Below are 12945 nucleotides of genomic sequence, written 5' to 3' on the forward strand. Positions count from 1 at the left end.
GGGGGAGTAGGCAGCGGGTGAGGGAGAAGCAGGCTCCCCACTGAGCAGAGAGCCCAACATAGGGCTTGATCCCGGGACTCTGAGATCATGACCTGAGCTGAAGGCAGATGCTTAACCGACTGAGCAACACAGGCACCCAGGAGAAACGTCTTTGATATTAGAACATGCGGTTGTGGCTGGAGCATTTGGGTCCTTCCTGACACAGCTCTTGGAACCCCTGGAAGACCCGTTTCCCACCCGAGGTTCTGGAGAGGGGAAGGATGTTGTGAGAACAGGAGGGGCCATGAGGAATGTTTAGTGATCTCGTTGGGTTGTTCCGTTGGGCTGTGGCTATACACAACTGGGGCGGGATTCTGGAAAATGATGTGGGGCTGGATGGCTCTATGCACAGTATGTGGAAACTAGCCCCACTACCTGGATCACTAAGGATGGAAATGAAACTCCTACCCTCACCATGAAGCCCAAGGGCAACAAAAACATTGCTTCCACATAGTAACCATGGAAACCACTACACTCACCCTCTGTTATGGAAAACCTGCCATTAGATCAGAGCCCCTTGTGTTTTTGCTTCCTGAAGAGATGGCGTAGACTGCTCCCAACCTCCTCCCTTCCTGCCATCCCACCACAGTACCCTAGTCAAGGCTTAGGTACCCAAGAAGAGCTGCAACCTAGGTCCCTAGGCTCGCCAGGTTCTTGGTAGATGCCAAAGGGAACAGCCTTGGGGAGGGGAAGCAGAAGGAAGGAGATGAAGACAGGAAGGAATGATGACATCTAGCAGTGCTGGTGAGAGACAGGCGGGCTAGGGCAGGCTGTTGGTGTCATTGGGGATGCTATTGAGGGCATTCATGAGGCAGCATGCACGTCTGGAGTCCCATCTGACCGGCATCAACGAATGTCCCTGTTCCATTCATTTTGGAAGGGGAGCTTTAATTAGGCATGAAGAGATTTATCAAACAGCAGCCCCTTGGAGCTGTTGGTCTCTTTGCCATCTGGACGGATGGCTTCGTACCCTGTGACAACAGCAGTGGGAATGATTTATGAGGTCCCACAGCTCCACCCCCTGGGCCTGATAAAACCTGAATGGCTTTTGTCTTCCTCCAAAAGGAGGGAGACTTTGCCTTTGTTGATGGGCACACAAGCTGGGGTTCATGCTGAGGTTTGTCTGACTCTGTGAAGGTAATGCCAGACCCATGACAGCCAAGACTGTGCTTGGGGTCAATTTCCAATTTGCAGTGACCCAGCCACAAGGATTAGCAGAAGATGCCATGGAGTGGGGATAGGACCTGGGTGCAAATTCTGCCAGTGAGCCCCCTACAGGGATTTCCTGTAGGTTTTCTGCCTCAATTTTATGACCCATCCAATAGGAATAATGATCTCTGCATCTGCCCAACTCATAGGATTTTTTGGAGGTTCTTATGACATTCCTGATGCAAAATGACCATTAATTACACAGTCCTCCACAGGCATTCAGGATTTAATCCAACAAACATTTATTGAGCAACTGCTATGTGCTATGCACCACTCCGGGTGCTGTGATGGATACAGATGAATAAAACACAGTCCCTGCCCTTGGCGAGCTTACAATCTAAGAACACTCATAGGACAAGTGCACGATAACTATAATACAAGGCAGAATATGGTAAGTGCCATTAGAAAGGCACAAATAAAGTGCTACGGTGGTTCAGTGGAGGGAGAGATCCCAGTGGTTGGTAGATCAGGGAGGGCTTCATGGAAGATGTGGTTTCTGCATGGGCCTTAAAGGGAACAGAAGAGAGAGTCCCAGGAGATGAAAACAGCAAGACCAAAGGCACAGAGACAGGGAAACCAGGCACCCTTTCCAGAAATGACGATTCCAGATGGACCGGTACAGGATGTAAAGAAGGAACGGGGCCTTATTGGGTGATCTGTAATGTCAGGGTGGAGACTTGTACCTTATTTTGTGGGCCAGGGTGGGGGTGACTTTTGAAGGTTTGTGAATGCCTGGAGATAAATGCCTACGCAGGTGCAGGACAGATGGGGGCTGTGCAAACATGCCCAGAGGGGAAGCAGGAGGGAGGAGAGGGCTGCTAAAATTGTGCAAGCAAGGGAAGCAAGGGCAGTGCTGGTGGGGAGGGGTGACAAGGGAACCCATGGAGAAGAGTCGAAGATGATTTTAGGGTCTCAGACTTGGGGGGTGAGAGGCTCGCGGGGCCTCTAGCAAGAAGAGGGGGGATCGTGGAGTAAGGGGAGGCAGAGATGATAAACTTGGCTTCGGATATATGGAATCTATGGTGCCATGGGAGCAGGGGGGTAGGGGCACAATGGAAAGTGCCAAAGTAGGGAGTGTCCGTGCAGTGAGGCAAGGTGGAGGGAGGGAAATAATGGTCTGACCCACCTTGGGTCCTTTTTAAGATCAAGGGAAGGGTGGCAATAAATAAATCATAAATACTTAAATAAATAAATACATAAATAAATGATGAAGAGGCTCTGGGAAGGGAAGAGAAACACCAGGAGAACATGGCATCCTGGGCACAGAAGGGCAGGTGTCCAGCAGGTGTCGCTGTGGAGCCCAGCGAGGTGGGGAGCTGGGGGACGACAAAGGGTCTTTCCATGTGGCAACATGGAGGGCCCTGAATCGCAGGTCCCCAGAGCAAGGAGGCCAGACAGGTGTAGGGGACGGCAGTGCAAGCACCAGAGACCCCTTCCCGGGGCTGGTGGTGGAGGGAAGGTGAGGGAAGAGGCTGTAGGAGCCGGGATGGGTGGACGAGTGTGTCCTGGTGGAAGTGAGGACAGACGTGGCAGAGGAGTGGCTGGGGTGTGTGGCAATATGTCACTGGCCAGAGGAGGATGTCACTTCTTCAGAAATGGGAGGAAGGAGAGGAGTGGGGAGGAAAGGGATCAAGAGATCTGGAGGAGAGTTGGCATTTCAGATGGCTCCCTCTCTTCAGCCAAGGAGGTGGCCGATGGCAAATTGGTGGGCATTTGGGGGCTTGAGGAGCATGCAGGTCTCAGAGGCTCCAGGGTGAGTGATGGTGGGGCATTTGGAGACTGACTCATGGTCAATAGGAGGTGACTGAAAGGGTCTCCTGCTCCGAGGATGGCTGTGACCACTGCAGTCACAAGGCGGTGGAGGAGGGTAGCAGGGTGCAGGCTGGGACTCCTCGGGGCCACACAAGCTAGCTGGCCTGTGCAGTTAGCTACTCTCAGTGGGCAGAGGGGATGGGCTGCCTCCTGCCTGCACACCCAGGTGGAGGGGCACACCCAGGTGGGAAGCCCAGGCCCCTGGAGCTCCTGCCATCAGATGGGAAGCACTCGGCAGCGCAGGACCTGTGAGTAGGGGAATGGAGGGATGTGGACGGTCCTGGCTTCCCAGCTCTTCTCTGGAGAGAACCTGAGGGCACGTTCTCAGGACTCCTTCTACTTCAGCAGCCACTAGTGTCCGTCTAAGGAACCAAGACCAATATGGGACCGAAGGAAAGCCATCTCTTCCACGGAGCTCTTGCTTTGAAGTGCCCTGCAGGGCAGGCTGTTGGCTGGTACACGGAGCGTGGGGCCAACTCCAGGACCTGACATCCCGGCTCCCCTCAGGACTCACCACTGGAACATTCTGGAGTCCAAAGCCTTGGTTAATCCACTGAGGCCCAGGCAAGACTACCTGTTCCCCAGGGCATTGCCAGCTTCAGATATTAAATGTCTTCCAGGGCCTTTGAGATCCTCAAGATGAAAGGCTCTGGAGAAGCGTAAAATATGATGTTAATTATTTCCACTTCTTGCAAGGGAGTCCAAACCACTCAGTTCCCACAGAGGCTGTTAGGGCTGTTGCTTTTTTAAATATTCATTTTTATGATGCAAATCCCAAATCTCAGACTTTGAAGCATCAACTTGAAGCATCAGACTTGAAGCAAGGACAAGAAGGGAAGAAGCAGAGAGATGCAGGGTGGCGATCGCAGCTGTGGTTTGGAGCTGGAGCACCCACGTGTGGGGTGAATGGTTCTGAGTATCCTCCTAACGCCTCCGCTTGCTTCCCAGCAGCCATTAATTTAGAGCAAATGTCCTGTTCTGAGTCGCCGCTGATTAATTATGTCCGGTCTCGTGTGCTTAGGAGCAGATCTTGGTTAACTTTTCTTAACTCCCTTCACCTTCAAGATAATGGTTTTTTACTTATCTTTCAAATATGTTTTAAAACACTGTTATTTATCAGGCAGGGAAATACATCCAACAAATCAAGCCTGCCAAGGCTTGTCTATATGTGACCTCTGATTCCAGCCCCTAAGTGATTGGCATGGAGCCCAGATTTCCCTGGGGGAGATTATGCCCAGTGTTTGGATACTGCATTTGGCTTTGGGTTAAAAAAAAAAAAAAAAAGAAGAATCTTAACAATTAATCTTAATAGAGGGCAAAAAGGATTTTGTGAAATTCTAAAATTGTTGCCTCTGGAGGACGGTGGGTAGGTGGGGATGGGGGTGGACATTGGAACCTCTCCCTGCAGACTTGAGAAGCTTGGTGTTGGAGCTCCATGCCGGCTTGTGTGACCATCAGGATAGGAAGATGATGAGAAAGTGACATTGACACAGCAGTCTGGCTGCAGAAGCCCCGTGAGTGCACGATGCAGAAAGCAAACAGAGTGGTGTCAGAGAAATGGAGCTAGGTGCTTAACATATGTTCAGGTCTCACACTCTGGGGCTCTGTGAGGCACCCCGAAAGGCAATCATATATATTTTTAAAGGGGTGACATTTATCTTGACAGAGCCCTTTCAAGCCTCTGCTGTGGTTTCCCTAGTGGGAGAAGGGGACAGTACCATCCCTCATGTGACATTCTAATAGAGCAGGAAGTGGGCTAACCCAGAGGGTGAGATCTCAGGGTCCCTTCCTCCTTGGGGGGCACTAGTCTCTTTAAAGAACATCCATCAAACAACCACATTTTGGACACTCTTCTGCCCTGTTGTGGGGTGGAGTGCTGCCCCTGAGCAGGAAATCTCAATTTTCCAAAAACACCAGGGAAACATACCAGCTCTTTAGTATCATCTGTCTGCTCTGTCTAGGTCTTGGTGGTTCTTGCAAAGCCAGAATTTGGACTGTCCATGGATTCTTCGCTAGCCTTCTCTCCATAGCTGTGGAAGCCTGTCTGGGACAGCCGGGTCCACTGTGGATCATCCCTTGGACAGTTCACCTCTAAGTCTGCGGGGCCAGGCCCACAGCTCTGAAGTAGCCTCTGGTTCTTGGTATCCTTGTACTCTTTTGCCAGGCTGGACCCCTCAACCTCCTTCTCCTCTGTGAACAGCACCATTTCAGACTTGGGTCAGGTTGTCCCCTCTGGGTCTTGGCTCACCCAGAATCTGCGTATCTCAGCGGCTCGGGGCAGCTGCCAACAGGTGGCTCTCTATCCATCCATGAGCCCAAAGATCTCTCCAACCCAGGAGGCAGTTTGTCATCCAAAGTCATGGGACTGGCTTCTTTTCATGCCAAGTCCTTCTGCCCCTAAAGATGGACTGAGTCTCAATCCAGTTTGGGTGGGTTCTCCACACCTTCTTCCTGTGGCTTATCTGCCTAATGCTAGATGAACACCACACAGTTATAAATACTCAGGTCAATATATATATGCAGGTATAGATATATATATTCTGGTCACTGTTTTACACTTTAACAAAGAAAACCACTAGCCTGCTTGTTCTATAGTTTGTGCCACCCCGACTCCCATCTGCCTGTGGTGTAGCTGGCAGGAAATGTGAGCCACTGAGTCCCATGGGGTGCCCACCTTACGTAGCCCCGTCGCACTGGCCAACAGTCAGTTTCAAAGCCCCCTGCTCATGCAGGCTCTTGAGGGCCTTGAACTCCAAGGGCATGGTGTGGGGGCTGGCCTGGGAGGTGTAGCCATACTTGAGGCTGTCGTAATAGTGGTATTTGACCGGGTTCTGGTTCTGATCTAGTGGAAAGGGCCAGAAGCCGTAGAGGTAGATCTGGTTACAGAAGCGTGTGGCCAGGGTATACATCAAGAGACCAGTGGTGGGTCTTTTGATGTGAACTTTGTTGGTCAGCCAGTATCTGGAAAAATAAAAGAAGTGAGGAAAGAAACAAAAAAGAAACATGAGTTTGTGAATCCTCCTTTCCAGGAAGAGGACAACTTTAAACTGTCCAGCAGCCTGCTTCCTGCCACTCCAAGAATTGTGGCGATCAATCGAGCCACTGGTTACCTATTCCCTTCACAGGGATTGACTACCAACATTTATTAAGCAACAGAAATGTTCCCTGTGCTGTGTTCTTTCACATACATGACTTTTGTGGGAATATAATGAGCCTGTTAGTAGGTCCAGATGCAGAAATGAGGCTCAGACAAAAGTGGCTTGTCCAAGGTCACCTAGGTAGAAAGGGCAAGACCTTGACCTGAGCTCAGGCTTGTTGAAATCTAAAGCAGGGGCAGGCAAACTTTTCCTATAAAGAGCCAGCTGGTAGATATTTTTGGCTTTGCAGTCATGCTCCCGGCCTCTGCTGTTGGAGCACGAGAGAGCCACAGATGACACATGTGGGCGTGGCAACTTGCTGCTCGGGCCACAGAATGCAGACCCCTGATTAAAGGGTGGCTCATGCACGGTGCCCACCACCTTCCCTTTGTGGAGGGTCCTGTGGTATGTGCCTTTGCCTGTCACCATTCCTGACCCCAGCAGAGATTGACTTCCTTGTCTCTTGAGCATAATTGGATTTCCTTCCCATCCCTGCCTGCAGGACCCCCAATCTCTCAAGCAGGCTGCCCACCTCTGACCATGGGTGGCTTCCCTGAGAGCTGAGGGGACACCAGATGGTGCTCTGCTTGGCGAAGCCGGGTTCTACTGTGCTCTCTTCTCACGGCCTGCCATGGCATTGGCATACCTCCCTCTGAAATGGGAGTTCCCGCTTCCTACCTAGGAATCTGTTGGGGGTAACAAGATGAGCTACAGAGAAGTGGAGAGAGCATGGCACTGGGCTCAGGGGCCCAGTGCTGGGCAAGGCACGAGCTATCTCTGCACACAGAGGGCCTCAGTTTCCTTCAGCCAGCAGTGAGGAAGAACCCATCTCCATTCCACAGTCTAGGAAACAGAGGTCTGGGGGAGCTACCAACTTTTTAGACTTGAGTTTCAAGTGACAGTTCTGTCCACAGCTACCTGTATGCTGTAGCAGGTTACTTCTCCCTGCTGGACCTAATTTTTCGCATCTCTATTATGGTGGGCCATAGACCAGGGGATCTCCAAGTTTCAACACAATCTAGACGTTTCTCCAGAAGTGGGAAAACATCCATTCTGTTTGCCACCAGTTTGACTTTCCACTGTGGTTCTTCCGCTTGGATTTAGAACTCATTGGGATGTGTGGTTTACCCTCTTGATTCCTTGTAAGAAGCTTCTCCTTACCTTACACTGAGTCCTCTTAAATGCAATGGGTATGCCTTGGTAGAAAGAATTCCTTACCACCAACTCCTTCCTGCTGCGCGCCCACACCCCAGACACTACCACGTTTTTCTGCCCTCAACCTCTGTGCGCCTCATCTCACGTGCTCCGCCTGCCATTGTGAGGAACATCCACTTCCCAGCGGCAGCGCAGCCTCTGATGACCCTCAGCACAGTGACAGGTGTGACTTTATAGTCAAACACACCAGTTAAATTCATGCTGGAAGTAAAAGTATGCCAGGCAGGACATTTACATATTGCTGAAAGTTGAAAATGTTTCACATTCTTCACAGCACTTTTAGGAAAAAAGTTGGGTGGGCAGGGGTAAGATTTTCGAGAAGTTCCAGTATGCCCTTCCTTTCACCAGTGGTTCTTTCTGCAGCCTCAAAAAGGAAACACCAAGACATTCCAGAAAGTTAACCTTAAATCCTTTTTTTTTGGGAGGAGGTATTAGCCTTTGAATCAGACAAGTTACAGATTCCTAGTAACCCATATAATTTTAGTAAATCATGTAATATGTGATATAGTGAAACATATCCCCCACCCCAATCCCCACACCATCCCGTGAGCATGATTCTCTAGGGCACCATGCTAGCCTCCAGGGCAGCACCTAGACACCCAGGCTTTTGTTGTAAGTCTTTCAGTTGAAGACCACTCTGGTTGCATCTCCTCCTGTTTCATCCTGTCTGGGCCAAGAAACTTCCCTGCAGCTGAATTTTTCAACCCGAAATCAGATGAAGAGGACAAAGATGGGGAGCAAGACAATGGCTCTGTTAATTACAAGCACAACTGGGAAGTAATAGGGAAAAGCCTGTATGGGCATCCTGCAGACCTTCATCATGTCTTCTTTCCTGAACTGCTGAGAGGCTTACTCCCAACTGACATGTGGAAGGCATGGTGCTGGCTTGGGGGTTGGGGGGCTTGATGCTGAGGTTGAGGCTTAAGAGATAAGGTGCCCTTCCTGAGACCACCTGTGCCCTATAGATTTAATGGGGTTGAGCTGAGCTTGGGAAGGTGCTGAGGGGTAAAGGCAGGGAGAATGGAAGGAGAAGAATCCTGGGAGAGTAGCAGCTGATCTTTGGTTCACCCACACATTGTTGCAAAGTGCTCATCTGCCCTGGCTTAACCACCTCCTATAACAGGGATCTCAACACCCTCCTGAGCTGGTCCATTGCATTTTCGGTTCTAACTCAGTGCTTCTTGACCTAGAGCTTTAAGAAGACTGATCCTGAGTGAAACCTCCAGGTGCAGGCTGGACACTGAGGTTTTTAAAAACCTCCCCCAGTAGTTCAAATGTTCAGCCAAGGACAAGAAGCCCTGCTCTCACTGGTGGGTAGTTCTGCTAAGAATAAGGTATATTTAGAGAAAATATGGGAAAAGAGTAAGCCTAAGGAATACTCATTGAGTTTTAAAGATGGTTGAGTCCTGGAGACTCGTCTAGCCCAATGGCCTGGTAGGGGATGTAACCGAGTGTGCTGGGAGCTGGAACATGTGCAGGAAAAACCAGTGCCTGGCCTCAGGGTTGCCAAGGCAACAGGGAGTAGTGGGGACTGTGGCATCTAAAGGGGTAGGCAGTTTTACTGTTGTCTAGTGTGGTGCTGCCAAATTTTCTGATTGTTTTCCAGAGTTACCAGAGATCTGGATTTCTATGCAATTTCTTCAAATTTTTGAATGCTGGCAACTATTGAAAAAAATTTAAAAACACCATGTGAGGCCCTGTTGGGTGAGTCAACAGGTTGTATTTGCAGGTGATCCATGGGCCTCCTAGATTGGATTTGTCCTGTTCTATCAGGTTCCAGAGGAAAACGTGGGAGTCCAGGGAGATGTGCCTGAGCAGTGGTGCTCCTCATGCAGCTGGTTAGACAGGGCTTAGATAAAATGCAGCCTCCCTACTTCTGATTCTTGGGCCTTTTCCACCCCATGGTGGTTCTGGAGGGTCAGGGTGGGCACAAGCTGGCTGTAGTAGCTGTTAGTACTCCTCAGGGACATGCAAGCCACTGCAGTGTCCCTGCATGAGAGCATAGGGCTGTTTGCTCCCTGAGCAAATTCAAACCCTAACATAGGTCACCAATGCCATATTAGGGATTTGTGGTTTGTTTATTTTCAGATTATAAGGCCTTAGTGTGAGGAGGCTTTTGGAAATGAATTTCTTTTCAGGACATCAGTGCTGTGCTCAGGGGTGGGGAGGGAAGAATTTGATCATTAGGAGGTCTGAGGTTACATGGACATGTGCTGTGCCCTCCCTGCAGATGTGACTTTCCTCCACATATCCCAGTGGTGAACTGTCTCTCCTCTGCCCCAAAACCAAGCACATGAATTACATCTTCCTGGAAATGTTCCTTCTGTTCCACCCTCTTCTTCCTGGTTCATGCTTAGGGAATCACTTCCACCTACTTTCATGAACTTTGCTTCTACTTCTACTGTTATGCTTATCAATCCAGCCTGATAATCCATTACTCGGTGAGTGGGCCTCCCACACAAAACTGTGCTACCATCTCCTTAAGAGCAGGGGCCATGCCTCACACTCCTGGTAGGGGGTTCAGAGGTACCTGGCTCAATGCATAGGGCAGCCAGAGCACTGTGGCAGGGACAGAAGTGGTCAGCAAACACTCCATGTGCCCTTCTACATCTCCCAGCGTCTCTTGCAATGGAACTGGGGTCATGTAACCAGTTCTGGCCAACAGGCTGTGACAGGAAGGGTGTCCCTTGGGGGGGCCAATGTGCCTTAAGGGCCCGCAGTCCTTCTTTCTCTTCTGCCATGAGGAACCTCAGAGTGTCTCATAATGGCCATGTCAGTCTAAGAAGGAAGGATCCTAGATCCCTGGATCACTGGCTGGAAGAGAGCTCATGTTGACCTGCATCACACTTTGCATAAACGAGAAATCAGCTTCTGTTGTGCTAAACCACGAGGCCCTGGGGTCATTACCGCAGCACAGCCTAGAAACATTATTATCCTGGCTTCCATTGTGCTCAGCAAATGTTTGACTTAGATGGAACTGAGAAATAGAAGTTGAAAAGGAGAAAGAGGGAAGCCAGGAAGGCACACAGCCTTGTACCTGTGGCCAGCAGGGACAGGGAGAGAGGTGCCCACCCTCTTCGATCTGCTGTCGGCTTTCCCCAGGAGAATCAATCACTGAGACAGGTGTTAACAGCAAAGGAGGCTCCAGAATGAATGGAGAGCTCAATGGCATGGAGGGACCCACTTATTTTCCATTCTGCCTCCACGGGTGAACAAGAACACTCTTGAGCAATGTCTGATGGGGATGCGGGGACGCCATTTAATGAGCAGCTTGTAATGGGAGCTGACTGAGTTATGTGGGAACAAATCATCCTTGATTTCCTTTCTATCCCCCCTCAGTCACTCTGGCCAATTTAGACACTGTGTGTGTGGCCGACTTGCAGACGATTTCCTTCCTCAGGATAACAGCTGGGTGTTAAAACACAAACTAATTAATTTTGCCTTCCCAAATGAGGTTAGCTGGGTGCATCCGGGACATTGTATTGACAATGCACCTTTAATATCCCAGTCTTGAGATTTTAATTAGAAGGCAAAGTAATCTCAAAGAAGGCAGTAATTATTTTCCAAATTGGTTACCCCAATTGCTAAGACGATTAAGTGCCGTATTTTATGTGCATAGACAGCTATAGATGAGGATCGCCAAAATCATCTCCAAAGCACATTTATCCTTCTTTCTGAATTTCTGAGCTCGGTATGTGGCAAGCACAGTGGCTGCCACTGTTGGAAAAAGGAACCAAAAGGCTTTCTGTAAGATGCTAAGAGCACTTTGTGGGAACTAGCTCATATTGTCCCTTAAAAGCAGGACTGCCTTACAGGTGGTTGCCATGGGACACTCGGTGACGCTTTGTGCAAGATGAGCAGCAAAGTCGGGGACAGGACCCTCAGAACCCTGGTCTCCCATTATCCACATCAGCAGCCTGGGCCCTGATCTAAGGACCCACAGCCCATTGCTGTCTTTTCTTTGGGAACACTGCTGAGGGCTCTGGTATCCTGAGGAACATCTCAGGACAAGGCTGCTCAGCTTTGTGAAAATGGAGAGCTGGGGCTTTTGTCTCAAAATCTGGGGCTGGAGTGCAGGGCCGACCAAGTCCCGTGGATGCTTGAGGCTGATTCCTGGTCCCCAGGCCTTCATGCTCACGCACGGCAGTGCTCTACACTCACATAAGCAAGGTTAACTTCAAGGATAACCACGCCACCAAAAACTCCCTAGTGACTCTCGGAGTCCCCAGGACAACATCCAGTCACCAAGCCCTTGTGGCCTGGGCCTGGGATCCCTCTCACCACCCAGCATGCATAGCCACACTGCTATAAGGATCTTCTTGTTTCCTATGAGGACATAGCAACTCCCAGTTCTCCTGGCTGGTAGCCCCTTTTTCTGGTCTCGGCTTCAATGGCACTTCCTGGACCTCCCCCAGTGGGTTTGTGCCCTGTGTGCTGTTCTTTTCTGATCACAGCACTTATCATGCCATGGTATAATTATTCATTTACTTGCCTTTCTCCTCCCTTACAATTTAAAATTCTGTGAGCAAGTGGACTGGCTTCCTGTTTCTATATAGCTCCAGATGCTAGCTAGGATAGCTCAAGCACAAAATGGGTGCATCACAAATCTCTATTTAATGAAGCCAGGAGTGAAAATGAGCAAGTGGGGGCTAGTGGCTCCCTGTGGGGGCACTGGAAGTGGAAGAGGCTGGCTTCCCACAGACCCTTCTAAGCTGCCACTAGGTCTGCCCATGTGAAAGGCAGGCTAACGTTGCCTTAGACCTTTGTTGCTGAAAGAAAGGAGGAAAACCATGACACCGATTACTTCAGAGCTTCCTTCTGCTATAGGGCAGGTCCCTGGAAGGGACATTTACATTGACTGGAAGAGTCAAGTGACTGTCACTCACCTACAGGGATCACCTCTGGCCCAGCAGTGATCCAGAAAGACCACCTCTTGAGGGCCAAAAACTTCTGGCTGGATTCTGGGATCTAAACTGATGCCGCTCCAAATAGGAAAAAAATTATAATTAACCTCATTCATAATTAAAGGAATCTAATTTCACACAACAATCAGATGGCATTTTCCGCTGGATTGGCAAAGATAACAAATGTTGGTAATTTACCTTGCTGGTGAGGTTATGGGAAAGCAGGCATTTTCAATAATCATAAGTAGGAGTGTAAATTGGTACCTGCCTCTAGGGAGGGCAATTTGGTAACCTCTATAAAAACTAACAAGGCTCACATGCGTCTCTTTTTAGCGATGGCCTGTCTAAAGAACAAGCCTACAGAGGTACGTAAGTGCAGATGTCGGTATAGATGATCACCGTAGCACTGATGATACTAGCAAAAGATTGGGAAAAACTGCAATGTCCACCATGGCTTGTGCCCCCATAAATTATGGTCCAGACACTGTGAAGGAGAACAGGGTGGTGTGTCTTGATGTGGAAGGATTTCCAGAATTTAGCAAGGTACAGTGCTTAAAACATGCTCCCTTATGTGTAAAAAGTGGATATTTCTGGAAGAATAAACACAGAAAACCAGTGTAACAGGCTGC

At 49.6% G+C, this 12945-nt stretch overlaps 1 protein-coding gene across 1 annotated transcript in view; it reads right to left on the reverse strand.

The window, feature by feature from the left end:
• Positions 1–1501: 1501 nt before the first annotated feature.
• ST8SIA2 (ST8 alpha-N-acetyl-neuraminide alpha-2,8-sialyltransferase 2) overlaps positions 1502–12945 on the reverse strand; it is a 66193-nt gene continuing 54749 nt past the window's right edge. Inside the window, exon 6 of the mRNA XM_072798727.1 lies at positions 1502–6021. Within this exon, the coding sequence (XP_072654828.1) occupies positions 5736–6021 (286 nt within the window). The 3' untranslated portion in view covers positions 1502–5735. The remainder of the gene's footprint in view (positions 6022–12945) is intronic.

The sequence above is a fragment of the Canis lupus genome, chromosome 2, assembly GCF_048164855.1.
Source record: "Canis lupus baileyi chromosome 2, mCanLup2.hap1, whole genome shotgun sequence".
Taxonomy (NCBI): Eukaryota; Metazoa; Chordata; class Mammalia; order Carnivora; family Canidae; genus Canis; species Canis lupus.